This window comes from Thalassophryne amazonica, chromosome 2 (genome assembly GCF_902500255.1).
Source record: "Thalassophryne amazonica chromosome 2, fThaAma1.1, whole genome shotgun sequence".
Classification (NCBI taxonomy): domain Eukaryota; kingdom Metazoa; phylum Chordata; class Actinopteri; order Batrachoidiformes; family Batrachoididae; genus Thalassophryne; species Thalassophryne amazonica.
Genome location: NC_047104.1, coordinates 70,913,106 through 70,936,249, shown reverse-complemented (window position 1 = coordinate 70,936,249; position 23,144 = coordinate 70,913,106). Strand labels below are relative to the sequence as shown.

Genomic DNA, 23,144 nt, shown 5'->3' with positions numbered 1-23,144 from the left:
GAGGAGGCATGGGAGAAGGGCATGTGGTCAGATGAGACCAGAATAGAGCTTTTGGAATCAACTCCACTTACTATGTTTAGAGGATGAGAACAACCCCAAGAAAACCATCCCAACCGTGAAGCATGGGGGTGGAAACATCATACTCTGGGGGTGCTCTTCTGCAAAGGGGACAGGACGACTGCATCGTATTGAAGGGAGGATGGATGGGGTCATGTATTGTGAGATTTTGGCAAACGACCTCCTTCCCTCAGTAAGAGCATTGAAGATGGGTCATGGCTGGGTCTTCCAGCATGACAATGACCCCAAACACACAGCCAGGGCAACTAAGGAGGGGCTCCATAAGAAGCATTCCAAGGTCCTGGAGTGGCCTGGCCAGTCTCTAGACCTGAACTCAATAGAAAATCCTTGGAGGGAGCTGAAACTCCAAACCTGTAAGATCTAGAGAAGATCTGTGTGGAGGAATGGACCAAAATCCCTGCTGCAGTGTGTGAAAACTTGGTCAAGAACTACAGGAAATGTTTGACCTCTGTAATTGCAAACAAAGGCTACTGTACCAAACATTAACATTGATATTCACAGGTGTTCAAATACTTATTTGCAGCAATAACATACAAATAAATTATTAAAAAAATCATACATTGTGATTTACGGATTTTTTTTTTTTTTTTAGATTATGTCTCTCACAGTGGACATGCACCTAAGATGAAAACGTCAGACCCCTCCATGATTTTTAAGTGGGAGAACCTGCAAAATCTCAGGGTGTTCAAATACTTATTTTCCGCACTGTATTTGGTCACCCACAAACTAGCAAGATTTCTGGCTCTCACAGACCTGTAACTTCTTCTTTAAGAAGTTCTTCTGTCCACCACCTGTTACCTGTATTAATGGCATCTGTTGGAACTCAATATCTGTATAAAAGACACCTATCCACAAACAGTGGATAGGTCAGTCAGACTCCAAACTCAACCATGGCCAAGACCAAAGACCTGTCGAAGGACACCAGGAAGAACATTGTAGACCTGCACCAAGCTGGAAAGAGTGAATCTACAATAGGCAAGCAGGTTGGTGTGAATAAATCAACTGTAGGAGCACTTGTAAGAAAATGGAAGACATACAAGTCCATTGATAATCTCCCTCGATCTGGGGCTCCACGCCAGATGTCATCCTGTGGGGTCAAAATGATCATGAGAACAGTGAACAAAAATCCCAGAACTACATGGAGGGACCTGATGAATGACTTGCAAAGAGCTGGGACCAAAGTAACAAAGGCTACACACAACACAGAGAGGGACTCAAATCCTGCAGTGCCAGGCGTGCCCCCTGCTTAAGGCAGTACATGTCCAGGCCCGTCTGAAGTTTGCCAGACAGCACATGGATGATCCAGAAGAGGACTGGGAGAATATCATGTGGTCAGATGAAACCAAAATAGAACTTTTTAGTAAAAACTCAACTATTCATGTTTGGACGAAGACGAATGCTGAGTTGCATCCCAAGAACAGCATACCTACTGTGAAGCATGGGGGTGGAAGCATCATGCTTTGGGGTTGTTTTTCTGTATCCATGTATCATGAGATTTTAAGCCAAAACCTCCTTCCATCAGTGAAAGCATTGACGATGCAACATGGCTTGGTCTTCCAGCATAACAATGATCCCAAACACACCACTCGGGCAGTGAAGGAGTGGCTCCGTAAAAAGTATTTCAAGGTCCTGGAGTGGCCTAGCCCGTCACCAGACCTCAACCCCATAAAAAATTTGTTGAGGGAGTTGAAAGTTCATGTTGCTCAGGGACAGCCCCAAAACATCACTGCTCTAGAGGAGATCTGCATGGAGGAATGGGCCAAAATACCAGCTACAGTGTGTGCAAACCTGGTGAAGACTTACAGGAATCGTTTGATCTCTGTCATTGCCAACAAAGATTATGTTACAAAGTACTGAGTTGAACTTTTGTTATTGACCAAATACTTATTTTCCACCATAATTTACAAATAAATTCTTTAAAAATTCTACAATGTGATTTTCTGTTTTTTTTTTCTAATTTTTTCTCTCATAATTGAAGTGTACCTATGATGAAAATTACAAACGTCTCTCATCTTTCTAAGTAGGAGAACTTGCACAATCAGGGGATGACTAAATACTTTTTTGCCCCACTGTAGATCATAACAGAGGCAAAAGCTACATTAGGGCCCGGTCACATGGCATTAGCTGAACAAAGGAAAAAAGTCCCAAAGTCAAAAATCATCGATAAAAAGTGGACGGATGCGCCTGGACTTCTCCCGTCACTGAAAAGCCTGCGAGTGCAGAGCGCATAAAAGACCAAAATGAAACTGAAACTAACAAAAGAAAAACAAAGCGAATGGCGACCTTGACACTTTAAACAAAATCAAAACACTCATGATGACGTGAGCGGGTATCAGACCGAGCGTCAGCTGTGATCATTTCTGCAGCGTCTGTGCACTCCACAGCCACCTGCGTGTGCACGCACACACGTCGTGCAGAGAGAGAGAAAGAGAGAAAGAGAGAGAGAGAGAGAGAGAGAGAGAGGCTGGAGGTTGGACGACAATCAGACAGAATGCTGACAGTACAGGAACTACGCAAATGATGAGGAACCATCAAGACAGAAAGCAAAATGGAATACAGACGAGTTGAGGTTGTCATAAGGATTCGCTCACATTTTTCAAGTTTGAAAATTCTGACAAAGCGCTGGCTGCAGGGACGAAGCTAGACGATGGTTAAACAATTTCTGGTTTCGTTTTGGCTTCAGTGTCCTTCGTTAGTGTCGTGTGACCGGGGATTTAGTCAATATTTTTCTGTTTCAACTCATCTGTACACAACAGATTTGAACAAAGTTCATTCAGTGAAACGTATATTTGCTTTTGCTGCACAAAGTTTAGCCTCGACCCTCCTTGGATCATTGTGAAGCTTAAGAACAGAATCATTTACTTTAACTCTTTCAGTTTAATCATTTAATTCAATCTGCAGAACCCTATAAAAAGCATGAACATTTTACTATAAAATGAGATAATATGGTTTGCTTTGCTGTAATTGTATTTAAGAATTATCTAAGAAGTGCCACCAACTTAGCAGCTAGATTGGTGATATTATGTCTACAGATGCTGTGACAACTGCTAAGGCAATATCACACAAGTCATCAGTTATGAAAACCACCACCCAGTCCACAAACGTGTTAAACATCCAAAGTTAGCTTTTTAGCCTTAACGTCACTTGTTTGGTAATTGTGAGGGCATGTTTGGGACTCATTTGTCCTTCCCAGGTCACATCAGTCTTGCCCACCATCTACTTCTTTGGGTTGGTTGGGAGTGAGTCGGTGTTAGGCACAGGCAAGATGGCGGCATTTGGAGCCACCCTATTTGAGCTTCAAAACTGTTCTCCAGAAAAGCTATGGGTGATGGCACGGAGGGTTTGTTCAATGTATGTACACAGTCTATAGGCACAAATAACATGTTCTGTGCAGCATGCACCTGTAATAATGGCCACTTTCCTCAATGAGGTCATCTGATTCCACATATCGGCCTTCAAAAACCCTCCTGAAGTTGAGGTGAAGAGTGCACAATTATTGTGACATTATGATGCAAAATACAAAACAGTGCTGAATCCTCTAGTTCCTTCCTTTTTTTGTAATTAACTTACAAATCTCAGTAGTGTTGTGGTATTTCAAACTGTGTACTTCTCCTCTCCCTGCCTCTGTGCTTTGTGGTAGTGAGTATAACTGCTGTAGAGCTCATTGAAAACCTCTCTGACACCCATCTGTAACCCGGCCATCAGAAACTTGACGTCTTGCTCCTTACACAGGTCCAGCATGCAATAGATCCCCTCTGTCAGATGCACTTTAATGTCTGGTCGTAGAGTTACCTACAAAGGTGAACACAACAGCAGTTATTAAAAAAAAGAGAAGAAATACAAAAGAAAAGAGATCAATTCAGAAAACAAAGTCTTTCATTTAACTGCTCAATTTTCCTCAATGACCTTATTCAGACCAAGCAGTAATCATCTTTCGTCTTTCTCACATACCCACTTCCAGCCATTCCTGCTCCCACATGTACACTCTAATAAGACAATCTTTTTTCTCATTCTTAGTGAATTAATGTCAAAATGACATATAGTCATCTGAAGCAGCCTGAGGCAACTATGTCAACTCATAGATTATGTGCTATAGTCATTCATTATTCAGACTCACATCCAGCTTAGTGATGGCAAGTTTCAATTACAACACTGTCACAGGCCGGATTCTAATATTTGTCCAAGGTTGCGCCAAAGCGGTCAAACAATATTTTTAATGACACAGGAACTAACACCACCACAATTACAGTTAGTCAATTTATTACTTTAAACAATTTATTACTAGAGCTCAGCAAATATGCAAAGGATCATAGACAAGTGACCATAAACAGAGTTATTCATCCTCATGGCCCAAATTCTTACATTAATGGTTATGCATTATAAACCTTTCACATAGGGAACATATCATTTTGCGGATTACGGCATTACCATTTTGACCATTTTTATGTGTAATCAGATGACAATGGCAGCATGACAATAATGAGAGGAAATTATTACCCATTTTTCACAGAACTCACGCTGATCAGTGATGCACAGTTTTTGCTTTTTGAAATGATTGAACTAATTACTGGGTGCACAGTGTGTGACTCATAATGTAAACATTCCACAGTGGACAGTCGGTTTCTGCATCGTCCTCCGTACAGACAAACAGATTCAAGCACTTCTGAATCCAACCACAAAACAAAAACAAAAAAAAACCCCTCCATCATCTCTTTGTTGTGCAGCCGTGAGCCCAGTGAATTGATCATTGCTCAAAGTGCATACCCAGCCAATCTGGCTGAAAGTCCACAGCTCTGGAAAACTACAAGTAATATTTATGCTTCTACAATTCTGTAATTTTGTGGCCACACAATCACGTTGACCTGGGCGTGATGCTTTTGAAGTTCCCCTCATGTTGGTGAGGGCCACAATGCAATGCACTGGCAGAATAGTAGGGGGCAGGACATGAAGAACAAAGCAGGAGCTTTCTTGCTGCCTGCATTGCCACTGCTGCTGGTCAATTTTTTTCTGGACCAGTTTGTCCTTCAGTGACCTCCACTTCTCTATACAATCATCGACCTCCAAGCCAACATTACAATTTCCTTCCATGAATTGCAGGCCATTTGAGCGTCTTTGTAGATTTTCAATGTTGTGTTGTAAAGGTAGTCACATTTGTGGACTACTTCAAATGTTCCTCTATTTGATTCATCATTGAAATGGAGAATTCCAGCTAAATAGTCTCATGGCAACTGAAAATTCAAATGTAAAATATCCCTAAAAATGTAGAGAAGCTTGAATCTTCGAGTGGACTGGGTTGCTTGACGCAAGGACGTTTCGCTTCAAATCACAGAAGCTTCCTCAGCTAAAATTCTTGCTCTGGAAGTCTGACTTCTGTCTGACTCTGGTAGAGAAGAATAAAACAGAAGCCAACAAAAGCTGGAGTTTTAAACCTAACCCCCTCCCCGGTTAAGGCTGGGTTTCAAACGTTTCACAAAGAATGCCTCCTTGACCCCTCTCTCAAACCATTTCTTCTCTCTGGCTAATATTTTAACTTCCTTGTCCTCAAACGTGTGGCTAGTGTCTTTAAGGTGGAGTTGAACCGCAGACTGAGGTCCACTGGCGCCCTCTCTGCGGTGCTGGTATAGCCTTTTGTGTAAAGGTTGCTTCGTTTCACCTATGTAGTGTTCGTTACAGTTTTCCTGACATCTGATAGAATACACTACATTGCTTTGTTTGTAACTAGGGATCATGTCCTTAGGGTGAACTAATTTCTGTCTCAAGGTGTTAACCGGTTTAAGGTAAACTGGGATTCTGTAGGGGGTCTGAGACACAATTTATCCCCTGTTTACAATGGGGTACTCAGGTCAAAGGAGTTTCAGTCTTTTGTTCATGGTAATGAGTCATTCACGTCATCAAGGGAGCCATCAGAAAGGCATCCATCCCATCATTAGAGGGACAGCTGTCCTGTCATTAGTGTGCTAACTAGAGCACAATAGTTGCTAATTAGAGCTATTGTTTAGTCACTAGCCTATAGCAGTCTGCCTCTCAGTAGGAGGGGTCTGGTTAGGTTTAAAACTCCAGCTTTTGTTGGCTTCTGTTTTATTCTTCTCTAACAGAGTCAGACAGAAGTCAGACTTCCAGAGCAAGAATTTTAGCTGAGGAAGCTTCTGTGATTTGAAGCGAAACGTCCTCACGTCAAGCAACCCAGTCCAGTCGAAGATTCAAGCTTCTCTACTATGGAAACCACCTGGACAACTGAGAGCCTACACAGAAACATCCCTAAAAATGGTATTTGGTCAGGCACTCTGCATATCCAAGTACAAGAAGTAAAAGGTATCTGAAGCAGTTTGCAAACGATTATGATTTTTACTCCATATTTAATCTCTGCTTCTGTAAAATAGTATTTTTCAAACCTAGAACACAATTTTTCTACCCTATGACTGTAAAAAAGTGCATGACTTGATGCATGAGTTCTTATCTTAACTTATTCCGGATGATACAAATGGGGTAGCCCAAATCTGTAATGTGAATAACAAAAACTAGTTGACCTTTCTCTTGTTTCACATTGCTATAAGATATGATTAACCAATTCCTGATATCATCTCTTATACATCCACTATGTGCATTTAAGAGATAAAATCAGGAAATCCCCTCATATCCTTTTAGTGTTAGACTGCCAAAATCTGTGAGTAACATGAGCAACACTCAATGTAATGTGAGTAACACAGTCTTCTGCACAGGGATCAGAAGAACGTTCCATTGTTTTCACTAATGAATGAAGTCTGTGGGTCACAGAGCTTTCTCTTATCGGGCCCCTGTTCTGTGGAATGATCTCCCTGCATCAATAAAACGGTCAGATTCTGTGGAGACTTTCAAGTCCAGACTTAAGACGCACTTATTTTCCCTTTCATACGGCTAGCATACTGGTTCAGTTTTGTTTTATGCTTTTTACGCTCTTAATTCATTCATTAGTAATTGGAGCGGGCCACGGCCTCAACTTTATCTAAATTCTGGGTCTTTTAGTGAAGTTTAGGGCTAGTGGCCGGCGATCACCTTAGAATTTCTGTTTTTCTTGTTGTTTAATGCTGGCAAATTATACAGTATTTTTTGTCTTTCTGATGCCTGATTCTGTTTTTTCTCTCTGTTTAAGGTGCAGCTCCATCCAGAGATGGGAGTTGTATTTGTGTTGGCAATCCTCCTGTCCTGTGCGCCAACAGCATTTCTTGTATATTTGTCCGTGAATTGTTCTGTAATTTATGTCTGTAGCATGGCCCAAGCAGAGGATCACCCCTTTTGAGTCTGGTCTGCTTGAGGTTTCTTCCTCAGAGGAAGTTTTTCCTTACCACCGTTGCTCTGGGGGTTGGTAAGGTTAGACCTTACCTGTGTGAAGTGCTTTGAGGCAACTCTGTTGTGATTTGGCGCTATATAAATTAAAATAAATTGAAAATTGAAATTGAATGGCAGCTCATTAGTTCTTGTTCAAAAACAAAGGCGGCAGTACATTTTACCCACAATGCAACAGAAACTCCTTCCTTCCTGAATGAAGAAAGAAGTTACCCTGCAGCAAGCAATGAGAAATATTTTCAATTCAGATTCTACATAGGAAAAGCAGTTGAAAGGAGAGAGAATGGGATACACTTCAATTTCCTCCAGTCAGTAGGTGCTTCACAGTTTCAGTGGGCACCATCTCAACGAGATCAAGATCAGGATACCATTTCAGAAGTGGAAAGGATTTTTCCATGGCCCTGTCAACTTGTACGGGAAGATGTGCTTAAAGAAATTAGGAAAAAAGACAAGGAACTGAAAAAGAAACTCCCACTAGCTGTCCATGAACATGGACATCAGGGGTTGGTGATCAGGGGGTGCAAGACTATTTGTTGACTAAGACCATCTGCAATATTAGTAAGTGCCTATAGCATGTGTAGTACTCAAGAACTCTGAATAAATAATTATTGATACTCTTTAGAACAAAAACCCAATATTCTCATAGTAAGATGAATTGTTATTATACATGAGGTGATTCATGTACCTGTAACGCGAGTAACCTATCTCTTTTTCCTTTTTTGTCTCTTGTGACAACAGGTAAGTGACCTATGCCTATAGCTTGGTTCTGTTATAACGTTAGGTAATAAAGGTTCAAATGTTATTAATCAATTTTGTTGTCATTTGTAGTTCAACGAGAATCAAAGAGCACACTGAAGTGAAAAAAATGCTTGGAGACTTTTGCGTAACATGAGTAATGCTGACAAAAAAATGGTCTACAAAAACAACTAAGAGCGATTTCCTCAGGTTGTCATGATGTAGAAATAAGAATGTTCAGTCCTATCACAAAACAGGGAGACAGCTTTATTCAAGTGTAACTTCCAGTACATGTAACGTGAGTAACACTGGAATTGCCCAAATGTAATTTGCGTGTGCACTGCAAAAACTTTTAAATATGATGGAGACAAACCAGAAAAGTGACCAATCACAGCCTGTATCATTTTTAAGTGTAGCTTCAATTTTTGGGATGTGCACCCCAGGCTACGGAAAGGAGGTCTGAGAGGGTTTGCAGTGACGCAGAGGGCTCTGTGTAAATGCGGAGACAGAGTAGCATAAATCAGGCTTTATTTCCAACCTTTTCTGAGAGTGTGCTGAACTAGGACGATGCATTAAATAAAATTATTCTTGTCACCTTCCCACCAGACAATGTGGACACACTCAATTGTTGGTAGCTTGCATACTAAAAATTATCTACTCATAGGTTTTGCTCCTTTTCTCATTTTGTACTTTTCATGATTTTGGCAAAGGTATTTTTAAAATTCACTAATAGTGTTCATGTTGCAATTTAATCCAATAATTAAGTGTCTATATACAGTGAGGAAAATAAGTATTTGACCCCGTCAGTTTTGCAAATTTTCCCACCTACAAAGAATGGAGAGGTCTGTAATTTTTATCATAGGTACACTTCAACTGTGAGAGACAATCTCAAAAAAAAAAAAAAAAAAAAATCCAGTAAATCACATTGTATGATTTTTAAATAATTAATTAGCATTGTATTGCATAAAATAAGTATTTGACCCGCTAGAAAAACAGAGCTTAACAACTGGTACAGAAACATTTGTCTGCCATTAAAGAGGTCAGACGTTTCCTGTAGTTCTTGACCAAGTTTTCACACACTACAACTCCAAAGATTTACTATTGAATTCAGGTCTGGAGACTGGCCAGGCCACTCCAGGACCTTGAAATGCTTCTTACAGAGCCCCTCCTTAGTTGCCCTGGCTGTGTGATTGGGGTCATTGTCATGCTGGAAGACCCAGCCATGACCCATCTTCAATGCTCTTACTGAGGGAAGGAGGTTGTTTGCCAAAATCTCACAATACATGACCCCATCCATCCTCCCTTCAATACGGTGCAGTCGTCCTGTCCCCTTTGCAGAAGAGCACCCCCAGAGTATGATGTTTCCACCCCCATGCTTCACGGTTGGGATGGTTTTCTTGGAGTTGTTCTCATCCTCTAAACATAGTAAGTGGAGTTGATTCCAAAAAACTCTATTCTGGTCTCATCTGACCACATGACCTTCTCCCGTGCCTCCTCTGGATCATCCAGATGGTCACTGGTGAACTTCAAACGGGCCTGGACATGTGCTGGCTTCAGCAGGGGGACCTTGCTGACCTGCAGGATTTTAAACCATGACAGCATTGTGTGCAGTGGTGGGCACAGAGAACCAAAAAATTAACTTCGATAATAGATAATCAGATAACTGAAAAGTTATCTTTGACAAAGATACACAGATAAACCACCCAAAAATGTATCGGAAGTTACAGATAATCGATAACTTCCAGTATTGTCTCTGGTACATTTGCAATTACTAAGAAGCTGAAATTGACTTTTAACACGATCGCTTTTGAAAGCATCAAAAGCGACAAAAGACCCACAGAAAGAGCCAATATTTCCATGTTTGACCATGCTGCCCCCTGTAGGAAGCTGCACAGACAAATCCTGAGAGCACCCACAAAATCAGCTCTCTACTAATCATAATGCTCCAGTCAGGTGGAGGTCTTGAAAAATAAAGTAATACTAACTTATGGTTTTCTGAAAATACTGATAGAATAACTCCATTAATGTCAATTCTGTCATTTGTACAAAGTTAAAATATAACATATATCTTTTAATGTTGAATAATGCACTAATTCTGAGGTTTTGTAACAAACACAGGCCGCAAAGCATTCTGGGTAAAAGTGCCTCTGCTAAACACTGATTGGTTCAGTCATTCATTATGTAAACCAACACGTTAATGTGACGTGTGCCGTGTGTTGGTTTAAAGATAAATGTGCTTTTGTAAAATATTCCATTTTTATTTGTAAAAACAGGCATTTTTACGGAGCCCTGGAAGTGTCATCGCAAAATGTTTTGCATGTGGAGAGAATGTGCGCACGTTTTATTAGTGCCGTGTGCAAGTTTGATGATGTGCACACGTTTTATGATGTTGTAAAACGTGCACTCAATATTAGTAAGTAAGTAAGTAAATTTATTTATATAGTGCCTTTCACAGACATAAGTCACAAAGCACTTCACAGGTTAAAATGCAATAATAAATAATAAAAACATAGATAAAACAAAGGACAAGGTTAACAATTGGTCAGTTCTGAAAAGCCTTATCTTGACACATAAATGTTGGCTTTACACTGTGCGTGTTTTGGCCATTTTTCAGATGATTTTTCATTTGTGCGAGAATTTTTTGGACCGAGTTTCAGGTTAATCGCGCGTCCTGCATCGTGTAGTGGAGTAACAAGCTTTAACATCTCACGACCACCTCCTGCTGCTGAAGAGCTACAAGCATCCAACCGCAGAGCTGTCTTGTAATGTTTTTTTTTGTTGTTTTGTTTTTAAACTTAATTTGTAAAAAAAAAAAAAAAAAAAAAAAGCCATTTGCAAAGCCAAAAAGTTGATTTGACCACCATCTGATATAACCGGGTCAAAATAAATAGAACGCTGCCATCTACTGGTACCCAGATGCTTAGTACTTGGGGTGAATACTGCCATGAACATTACTGGCCAGTAGATAGCAGTAGCGGCCTTGAAAACTTGCCAAACAAAATTCCAGATAATCCGTGTCTGCTACATTTAAGATGCGTGGAATTTAACAAACGCAAATACAATAATGTCTATAAACCCAGAGAATATATTCACGAGAGTTTTAGGCACGAGAGTTTAATGCTGTTGTCCGTGGAGCCTGAACAGAGTGTCTGAAATGCATTTGTCCTGTCATGAACGTCTGAGATTACCCTATGCTACCCATAATGCATTGCTGCCGGGCACAGCATGTGCTCACAAAACCTTAAAAATTAGCACATTACTTTAAAACGAAAACATACGAGGTCTGTAATAAAAAAAGCGGTCCTTTTAATTTTTTTCAAAAAATAAATGGATTTGATTCATATGTTTTTACGTCAGACAAGCTTGAACCCTCATGCGCATGCATGAGTTTTGTCATGCCTGTCGGTGACGTCATTCGCCTGTGGGCAGGCTTTGAGTGAGGTGTGGACTCCCCCTCCCGTCGGAATCTCTTTGTCTGAGAAGCTGCAGGGAGACGGCGCGCGTTGCTTTATCAAATTTTTTTAGGACCGGTGAGGGATATCCGTGTGGACACTATCCGAGAAATTCAGCTGGTTTTCGGTGTAAAGTTTAACGGCTGATGAGAGATTGTGGAGTTTCTTTCGCTTTAAGCACAGCCCACAAAGCGGATCGGCGCGGCGCGGTCGGAGGTGGCGTCCGTCTGGCTGTTTCGAGCTGAAAACATCCTAATTTAAAGCTCTGTTCACCCAGGACATCGTCAGAGAACAGAGAAGTTTCAGAAGAAGCCGGCATCAGGAGTTTACCCGGACATTCCACTGTTAAAGGAGATTTTGTAATGAAAGAACATGCGGACGAATTTGCCGAGTCGGATCCGTGACGACGTGGCAAATCCGTCTGCGCCGCGACATGAAAAACACCTCCGTGTTGAAAACCATTTGTAAAATTCAGGCGGCTTTTGATGGCTTTCAACAAGTGAGTATCTGAGAAATTGTTTAACAGCTTGGGCATGTTCCAACTTGTCCGTTAAGGTTTCCAACGGCGGTGTTTTTCCTGTGGCGACCCTCCGCGGTCGGGTCCGGCCCGACATGCGAATCTGCCCGCACGTTCTTTCATTACAAAATCTCCTTTAACAGTGGAATGTCTGGATAAACTCCTGATCCCGAATTCTTCTGAAAGTTCTCTGTTATCTCATGACGTCTTGGCTCCACAGAGCCTGAAATTAGGAAGTTTTCAGCTTGAAACAGTGAGACGCCGCCACCTCGGACCGCAGATCGCCGTCAGGCGCCGTGGGCCGTCCTTACAGCGACAGTAAAACTCCAAAATCTCTCATCAGCCATTAAAATTTTCACCGAAAACTAGCTGAATTTATCGAATGGTGTCCACTCAGTTGTGCCTTACAGGTTTTGAAAAAATTTTTATCAAACAAAGCAGCAGTCTCTGAGCCATTCCTAAACAATGAAAAAAATCGACGAGAGGGTGGGCCACTCCTCACTCAAAGACTGCCCACAGGCGAATGACGTAACCGACAGGCGTGGAAAAAACTCTCGCATGCCCACGAGGGTTCAAGCATGTCTGATGTAATCACGTGATTCAAATCCATATAGTTTTTGAAAAAAATAATAAGGTCCGTTACTTTTCTCACAGACCTCGTATATATGATATTTTCACTTTATAAAACTTCAGACATGACAGTAATTTTAAATAACTTGTCCAAAATGAGTAGGTTAAAATTTGAACCATAAGTTAAAAATGTATGAATCTGGATGACTTGGGTGATATTGCGATTATATCAGTATGGTGTTTTTTTTTTTTGGGTCACCAGTTCTCCTTTGCCTACAGAGGATAGAGTGGTTTCTTCTGAAAACAGCTCTCTTCTGTTTGCAGAGAGTAGAACAATATATTTATTAGGAAACTTTTAACAGGTAGGTCTCAACCAGTGATGCCGGTAACGGGTTACTTACTCTAATCTGACCACTTTTTTTTTAGTAACGAGTAATCTAACGCGTTAATCTTTCCAAATCAGTAATCAGATTAAAGTTACTTCTTCATGTCACTGTGCGTTACTATTATTTTTCATTGTGGGTCGATAGCAGCATTAAACTTGGTCCGTGGGCAGGAGGTCGGGGTTCGACTGAACTGCCCACTTTAAGTGAGCTGTGAGCTTTTCATCCGCGGTTTTTTGCAGCTGCTCGACTCGTCCTCACCTCTTAAAGCACGGTGATCAGCACACTTGCACTGAGCTTTACAAAGACATTTTTATACTTTTTTCCTCCTTTATTTAGAGCTGAGCCGCTCCGTATCTGCACGTTAAAACAGCTGATCCTCCGCGACGCGTCAACAACTAACACTATTTTCCACTCAAATGCACCTAAACTCTCTTTCTGAGGACCACATGATGTGAAAACACAATAAAACTTTCTTACCTGTAAATCTGGTCATGTTTTCTGCAAAAATAAATGTTATCCATTCTTTGTGCTCAAACGCCAAAGTAGGGGCGAATCCAGATGGAATGGGGGCGTGGGGGAGGGATGTGCCCCCCACACAACACCCCTAGATTAAAGGTCCAGTTTTGAAGCCTTTTTTTACTACAACTACTAATACTACTTAAAATAGTATTAATTTCGACAAGTAAAATATTTAGAGAGAATTTAAATGTTAGAAAAATACTAGAATGAATTTAATAGTTACATTTATAAACAATGTAGGTTCGAAATTGCAAGTTTTACTGTTACAGTGCTGTCAACAGTTAAATATGAGGTCAAGAAAGAGGTCTTTATTTTACTTTTTATAAAACAAGTATTTATTTTCATTGAAGTCAAGAAAGGGTGAGGTATTGTCATGTTGAGGTGGCAGAGGGTTGTTGTCGGCAGCTGGGAAAAGTAACTAAAAAAGTAACTAGTAATCTAACTTAGTTACTTTTACAATTGAGTAATCAGTAAAGTAACTAAGTTACTTTTTCAAGGAGTAATCAGTAATCAGTAATTGGATTACTTTTTCAAAGTAACTGTGGCAACACTGGTCTCAACTGCTTTTAAGTTTTAAAAATGTTTTTCACTGTTCAGCTTGGTTTACTACATTATTGGTCTAAAAGTTATCGAACGGCAATTCATCGGAAGATAATTAGTCCGATGATGGTTTTTAAAGTTATCTAAAAAGATAATCCGATAATGAAAACATTATCTTTGATAATTATCTATTATCGGATTATCAGAAGTGTGCCCACCATTGATTGTGTGTTACTAATGTAATCTTTGTGACTGTGGTCCCAGCTCTCTGCAGGTCATTGACCACTTTCTCAGAATCATCCTTACCCCACAAAGTGAGATCTTGCATGGAATCCCAGACCGAGGGAGATTGACAGTCATCTTGTGTTTCTTCCACTTTCTAATAAATAATCATAACAGTTGTTGTCTTCTACCAAGCTGCTTGCCTGTTGTCCTGTAGTCTGTCCCAGCCTTGTGCAGGTCTACAGTTTTGTCCCTGGTGTCCTTAGACAGCTCTTTGGTCTTGGCTATGGTGGCCAGGTTGGAGTGTGATTGATTGAATGTGTGAACAGGTGTCTTTTATGCAGGTAACAAGTAAAAACAAGAGTGCAGAATAAGAGAGCTTCTTAAAGAAAAATTAACAGGTCTGTGAGACCCAGGATTCTTGCTGCTTGGTAGGGGGGGTCAAATACTTATTTTATGCAATAAAATGCAAATTAATTATTTAAAAATCATACAATGTGATTTTCTGGATTTTTGTTTTTTGTTTTAGATTCTGTCTCTCACAGTTGAAGTGAACCTAAGGTAAAAATTACAGACCTCTCCATTCTTTGTAGGTGGGAAAGCCTGCAAAACTGACAGGGTAAAATACTTATTTTCCCAACTGTACTAAGAGACAACTGCATGTGTGTGTAGGTGTGTATATGTTCCTCTCCTGTCCAAACAGCACCTGGAACTGAGCCAAACCTAGTACACATATACTCTGACATGCGGGGAGTGACATACAGTTGTATGCAAAAGTTTGGGCACCCCTGATAATTTTTATGATTTTCCTTTATGAATCATTGGTTGTCTGGATCAGAAATTTCAAATATATCACATAACAGAAAAACACACTGATATTTGAGAACTGAAATGAAGTTTCTAGTATTTACAGAAAGTGTGCAATAATTAAACAAAATTGGGCAGGTGCATAAAATTGTGCACACTTGTCATTTTATTGATTTGAATACATTTAGCACTAATTATTGGAACACAAAATTGGTTTGGTAAGCTCACTGACCCTTGACCTCCTTACACAGGTGAATCCAATCATGAGAAAGGGTATTTAAGGTGGCCGTTTACAAATGTTTCCACTCTTTGCATCTCTTCTAATGAGTGGCAACATGGGAGCCTCTAAACATCTCTCAAATGAACTGAAAACAAAGACTGTTCAACATCATGGTTTAGGGGAAGGATACAAAAAGCTATCTCAGAGATTTCAGATGTCAGTTTCCACTGTGAGTAACAGAGTGAGGAAATGGAAGACCATAGGCACAGTACTAGTTAAGGCCTGAGGTGGCAGGCCAAGAAAAATCTCATAAGCTGAAGGAGAAGATGTGAGAAGAGTCATAGTCAACCCACAGACCTGCTCCAAAGACCTACAACATGATCTTGCTGCAGATACTGCCTCTGTGCATCATTCAACAGCGCACTTTGCACAAAGAGATGCTGTATGATGCTGTAATGCAGAGGAAGCCCTTTCTGTGTACACGCCACAAACAGAATCGCTTGAGGTATGCTAAAGCACATTTGGACAAGCCAGCTTCATTTTGGAATAAGGTGATGTGGACTGATGAAACTAAAATTGAGTTCTTTGGACATAACAAGGGGTGGTATGCATGGCTGAGAAAGAACACAGCATTCCAAGAAAAACACTTAGTACCTACAGTAAAATTTGGAGGTGGTTCCATCATGCTGTGTGGCTGTGTGGCCAGTGCAGGTACTGGGAATCTTGTTAAAGTTGAGGGTCACATGGATTCCAGTCAATATCAGCAGATTCTTGAGAACAATGTTCAAGAATCAGTGACAAAGTTGAAGTTGCCCTGGGACTGGATCTTTCAACAAGACTACGACCCTAAACAATGCTCAAAATCAATTATTAAATCTATTAAGCCATTCATGCAGAGGAACAAGTACAACGTTCTGGAATGGTCATCTCAGTCTCCAGACCTGAATATTATTGAAAATCTGTGGTGTGATTTTAAGCGGGCTATCCATGCTTAGAAACCAATAAATCTGACTGAACTGGAGATGTTTTGTAAAGAAGAATGGTCCAAAATACCTTCAACCAGTATCCACTCTCACTGGAAATTATACAACCCCTGGCAATAACTATGGAATCGCCGGACTCGGAGGATGTTCATTCAGTTGTTTAATTTTGTAGAAAAAAATCAGATCACAGACATGACACAAAACTAAAGTCATTTCAAATGGCAACTTTCTGGCTTTAAGAAACACTATAAGAAATCAAGAAAAAAGATTGTGGCAGTCAGTAACGGTTACTTTTTTAGACCAAGCAGAGGAAAAAAATACGGACTCACTAAATTCTGAGGAATAAATTATGGAATCACCCTGTAAAGTTTCATCCCCAAAACTAACATCTGCATCAAATTAGATCAAGGAAAAAGACGGAACGACTGGAGCAGCGCTACTGCATCAAATTTTGCCAGAAACTGGGCGACAGCCAGGTGGAAACCATTTGGAAGATTCAGATGGCTTTCTGTGACTTTTCAATTGTGTGACTATCTGAGAAATTGTGGAAGAGGTGGGCATGTCACAGCATGTCCTGTGAGACTTCAACACGGAGGTGCTTTTGCGCCGCCGTCAGCAGCAGCATGAATTTCACTGCCACTCTTTTCATGGCCAAATCTTCTGTCACAGTGGAATGTACCGAAAAAGTGCTGATGTCCACCTCTTCCGCAATTTCTCGGACAATCACACGACGGTCCCGCATCACCACAGCGTTCACTTTGGAAATGATCTGGTCATTTCAGCATGTTGATGGCTGCCCGGAGCGTGGCTCGCGCCCACCGTTGTGCGGACGTCTTTAAACCAGTTGTACCACTCCTTAATCTGTGTGACGCCCATAGGATCGTCACCGAAAGCCGTCTGAATGATCCGAATGGTTTCCACCTGGCTGTCGCCCAGTTTCTGGCAAAATTTGATGCGGTGCTGCTCCAGTCTTTTTCCTTGAAATGAAAATCCGCCGAGCACACAACACACGTCCCACACAATGGCTGGTTACCAGGAAATGACGCAATCGACAGGTGTGAAAAAGTTCACGCATGCGCACGAAGGTTCAAGGTTTGCTCAAGCAAGCACACGTGATTCAAATCCATCAGGTTTTTGCAAAAAATAAAAAGGTCGGATACTTTTCTAACCGACCTCGTATATTTTGAATTTTTGGATCATTCTGATCAGTGGCACGGGCAACAAGTGTTTGAGGCTTTAGATCAGATACTGCAGGCTGAGCCTGATATTGTGTCTGCATATCCGGAGTTGATGAACATTAAATCACTGTTTTTGAAAGATCAACTTCCTCCTTATCCGGAAGATCCAATGGACTTTTTGTTTGAATCAGATCTTCATGAGTTCTGCTCAGCCCCTCCTCTTCACATCACCCTTTTTGACGCCTCAATAACACTTCCTGATTCACCCGAATTAGAACCTCAGCTGTCGCCAGCAGCCCCACAATCCACATCCAGTTTGATGCCTACACCAGCCCCACGATGCTTAGTCATGCAGGCGTCACCCAGATCGCAGCAGCCGGGAGGGCAGGTGCTTCAGTTGGCAGCCACAGCGACACCACAAACTCCTCGTCAAGCCCCAGTGCCAGCACCAAGAATGAAGCCTTCGCCTCAGCTCCAGCTCTTGGCCCCCGCTAACTCCTCTGCTGCTAATGCTGAAGCACAAACTTTGCCCATCTCCTCTGGGTGGATGACATCATCAGAATCACCCCCAGAGCCATCCGGAACATCTATGTCACCCCCGCGCTCAGCTGCACTTGACGGGGCTTCCCCAGCATGCCCGCTTCCAAACCTAGCAAAGCCTACCATGCTGTCAGAAGCACATGCTGAGAACTGCACACCTCCTCAGCATTCAGAAGTGGATTTCACACCACCTGAACCCTCCACAATGAGTCACGCAGCGCGTGTGCCACGAGACACGGAGAGTTTCGTTTCGCCAGAGCTTTCGGCCGGCACTTCTGCAACCACAGTGAAGTTGGTTTCAAATTGGATGTTCAACGGCAATTCTACAGATGTTCGCTCTAGGTCCACACCGGCTGAATCCCCAGCAGAAACTCTGAAGACGCTCACATCTCCTCAGCTCCCAGCAGTTCTCATTCCACAGGAATCACCATCAGTACTGTCCTCGCCTTCCAAACTACCAAAGGACTTCTGGAAAATGTCACCACTTCATGTGCTGAATCACCCTCTACACAACCACCTCCAAAGTCATCGCAGATGTCTGTGAGAGAACCTGTGTCACACCCGTTTTCAGGAGATCCAGTTAAGTCGACCACACCAGCTCTTCACCCTCTCACCGAACACAGAGTACCGTTCCAGTACCATTCCAGAAGAAGAATGAAGACACCTCCGCTGGTAGGACTGTTTGCTTGCCTTTTTTCATAATAATGGTTCTTGAATTAGTATTCCACCTGTTGTGTCCGCCAGAAAAACATTATTTTCTCTTCAGTCAGTACCTTTTTGGTTGGTCTCAGGACTTTGTCTGTAGGAGTTTGACAATGTTTTCTTTAATTTTGTTTTTCTGTGTACCTTTATGCTTCTGGACCATGCACCGTTTACATTTTTGTTTGAAATGGCTCCATCTCCCTTATTGTAGTTTAGCTAAGTTTTCACCCAGGTCTCCTTGTAAATTCTCTGTTTTTGGTTACCCCCTGAGCCAGTTTTACCTTGGTTAGGCAGTTCTCGCTCACGTTCTTTTGTTTGTTTGTCCTGTTTTGCCAGCCCCCTCAGTGTTGTGAAAGTATAGGAACATGGACCCACAACAGGGGGCGCAAATGAACGGACAATGGAGGAAGTCAAATAGCACTTTTACTGTTGTGAAATAAGCACAACAAACACGACAGATTACAACAGTTGACAATGAAGTCAAATCACAAAAGGTGTCAAGTGGGCAGGCTCAAAGATAGAAGACGTCTGTCCAAAGCAGAACCGGAACCACACGATTTCCTCCGCCACCGAACCCCGAACTCCCAGGTGGCCACTGCCTCCGCTTGTCAGATCTGGTACTGCTGGCGAGGAACAAAAACAGTTAGATGTGGGTGCGTTATCACCCAGCAACACGTATGGTGGAAAAACCACCTCCACCTCTCGTCAGGGAAATACTGGTAAGTGCAGGAGTGTGAGTACTTATCCAAAAAAGTCCAATACAGTCTCCAGCTGTCCTACACACAAGCAACAAAGTATTATTGTCAAGACGACAACACAATTGGCTGAGTACGTTACCTCCTCGGTAGAGCGATATCTCGGCAAAGAGGTGGAGATGACGTCTTGCTAATATACCGATGCAGATCAGATGATTGGTGACAGCTGTCGTAGGTGATAAGTGACAGCTGTCACCCCGGCTGCTCCTGTGAGGCGGCAGCGCCCTCTGGTGCCTGGAGCCCGCACTCCAGGCAGGGTGCCCTCTGGTGGTGGTGGGCCAGCAGTACCTCCTCTTCAGCGGCCCACACAACACTCAGTCCATTTCAACTTTTAACAGGTAGGTCTCAACCAGTGATGCCGGTAACGGGTTACTTACTCTAATCTGACCACTTTTTTTTTAGTAACGAGTAATCTAACGCGTTAATCTTTCCAAATCAGTAATCAGATTAAAGTTACTTCTTCATGTCACTGTGCGTTACTATTATTTTTCATTGTGGGTCGATAGCAGCATTAAACTTGGTCCGTGGGCAGGAGGTCGGGGTTCGACTGAACTGCCCACTTTAAGTGAGCTGTGAGCTTTTCATCCGCGGTTTTTTTGCAGCTGCTCGACTCGTCCTCACCTCTTAAAGCACGGTGATCAGCACACTTGCACTGAGCTTTACAAAGACATTTTTATACTTTTTTCCTCCTTTATTTAGAGCTGAGCCGCTCCGTATCTGCACGTTAAAACAGCTGATCCTCCGCGACGCGTCAACAACTAACACTATTTTCCACTCAAATGCACCTAAACTCTCTTTCTGAGGACCACATGATGTGAAAACACAATAAAACTTTCTTACCTGTAAATCTGGTCATGTTTTCTGCAAAAATAAATGTTATCCATTCTTTGTGCTCAAACGCCAAAGTAGGGGCGAATCCAGATGGAATGGGGGCGTGGGGGAGGGATGTGCCCCCCACACAACACCCCTAGATTAAAGGTCCAGTTTTGAAGCCTTTTTTTACTACAACTACTAATACTACTTAAAATAGTATTAATTTCGACAAGTAAAATATTTAGAGAGAATTTAAATGTTAGAAAAATACTAGAATGAATTTAATAGTTACATTTATAAACAATGTAGGTTCGAAATTGCAAGTTTTACTGTTACAGTGCTGTCAACAGTTAAATATGAGGTCAAGAAAGAGGTCTTTATTTTACTTTTTATAAAACAAGTATTTATTTTCATTGAAGTCAAGAAAGGGTGAGGTATTGTCATGTTGAGGTGGCAGAGGGTTGTTGTCGGCAGCTGGGAAAAGTAACTAAAAAAGTAACTAGTAATCTAACTTAGTTACTTTTACAATTGAGTAATCAGTAAAGTAACTAAGTTACTTTTTCAAGGAGTAATCAGTAATCAGTAATTGGATTACTTTTTCAAAGTAACTGTGGCAACACTGGTCTCAACTGCTTTTAAGTTTTAAAAATGTTTTTCACTGTTCAGCTTGGTTTACTACATTATTGGTCTAAAAGTTATCGAACGGCAATTCATCGGAAGATAATTAGTCCGATGATGGTTTTTAAAGTTATCTAAAAAGATAATCCGATAATGAAAACATTATCTTTGATAATTATCTATTATCGGATTATCAGAAGTGTGCCCACCATTGATTGTGTGTTACTAATGTAATCTTTGTGACTGTGGTCCCAGCTCTCTGCAGGTCATTGACCACTTTCTCAGAATCATCCTTACCCCACAAAGTGAGATCTTGCATGGAATCCCAGACCGAGGGAGATTGACAGTCATCTTGTGTTTCTTCCACTTTCTAATAAATAATCATAACAGTTGTTGTCTTCTACCAAGCTGCTTGCCTGTTGTCCTGTAGTCTGTCCCAGCCTTGTGCAGGTCTACAGTTTTGTCCCTGGTGTCCTTAGACAGCTCTTTGGTCTTGGCTATGGTGGCCAGGTTGGAGTGTGATTGATTGAATGTGTGAACAGGTGTCTTTTATGCAGGTAACAAGTAAAAACAAGAGTGCAGAATAAGAGAGCTTCTTAAAGAAAAATTAACAGGTCTGTGAGACCCAGGATTCTTGCTGCTTGGTAGGGGGGGTCAAATACTTATTTTATGCAATAAAATGCAAATTAATTATTTAAAAATCATACAATGTGATTTTCTGGATTTTTGTTTTTTGTTTTAGATTCTGTCTCTCACAGTTGAAGTGAACCTAAGGTAAAAATTACAGACCTCTCCATTCTTTGTAGGTGGGAAAGCCTGCAAAACTGACAGGGTAAAATACTTATTTTCCCAACTGTACTAAGAGACAACTGCATGTGTGTGTAGGTGTGTATATGTTCCTCTCCTGTCCAAACAGCACCTTGGAACTGAGCCAAACCTAGTACACATATACTCTGACATGCGGGGAGTGACATACAGTTGTATGCAAAAGTTTGGGCACCCCTGATAATTTTTATGATTTTCCTTTATGAATCATTGGTTGTCTGGATCAGAAATTTCAAATATATCACATAACAGAAAAACACACTGATATTTGAGAACTGAAATGAAGTTTCTAGTATTTACAGAAAGTGTGCAATAATTAAACAAAATTGGGCAGGTGCATAAAATTGTGCACACTTGTCATTTTATTGATTTGAATACATTTAGCACTAATTATTGGAACACAAAATTGGTTTGGTAAGCTCACTGACCCTTGACCTCCTTACACAGGTGAATCCAATCATGAGAAAGGGTATTTAAGGTGGCCGTTTACAAATGTTTCCACTCTTTGCATCTCTTCTAATGAGTGGCAACATGGGAGCCTCTAAACATCTCTCAAATGAACTGAAAACAAAGACTGTTCAACATCATGGTTTAGGGGAAGGATACAAAAAGCTATCTCAGAGATTTCAGATGTCAGTTTCCACTGTGAGTAACAGAGTGAGGAAATGGAAGACCATAGGCACAGTACTAGTTAAGGCCTGAGGTGGCAGGCCAAGAAAATCTCATAAGCTGAAGGAGAAGATGTGAGAAGAGTCATAGTCAACCCACAGACCTGCTCCAAAGACCTACAACATGATCTTGCTGCAGATACTGCCTCTGTGCATCATTCAACAGCGCACTTTGCACAAAGAGATGCTGTATGATGCTGTAATGCAGAGGAAGCCCTTTCTGTGTACACGCCACAAACAGAATCGCTTGAGGTATGCTAAAGCACATTTGGACAAGCCAGCTTCATTTTGGAATAAGGTGATGTGGACTGATGAAACTAAAATTGAGTTCTTTGGACATAACAAGGGGTGGTATGCATGGCTGAGAAAGAACACAGCATTCCAAGAAAAACACTTAGTACCTACAGTAAAATTTGGAGGTGGTTCCATCATGCTGTGTGGCTGTGTGGCCAGTGCAGGTACTGGGAATCTTGTTAAAGTTGAGGGTCACATGGATTCCAGTCAATATCAGCAGATTCTTGAGAACAATGTTCAAGAATCAGTGACAAAGTTGAAGTTGCCCTGGGACTGGATCTTTCAACAAGACTACGACCCTAAACAATGCTCAAAATCAATTATTAAATCTATTAAGCCATTCATGCAGAGGAACAAGTACAACGTTCTGGAATGGTCATCTCAGTCTCCAGACCTGAA

At 41.4% G+C, this 23,144-nt stretch overlaps 1 protein-coding gene across 1 annotated transcript in view; it reads right to left on the bottom strand.

Annotated features, from left to right (window-relative positions):
* Positions 1-3,644: 3,644 nt before the first annotated feature.
* Positions 3,645-23,144, bottom strand: part of urb2 (URB2 ribosome biogenesis homolog) — a 79,851-nt gene continuing 60,351 nt past the window's right edge. The window contains exon 11 of the mRNA XM_034187665.1: positions 3,645-3,870. Coding sequence (XP_034043556.1) covers positions 3,673-3,870 — 198 coding nt within the window. The 3' untranslated portion in view covers positions 3,645-3,672. The remainder of the gene's footprint in view (positions 3,871-23,144) is intronic.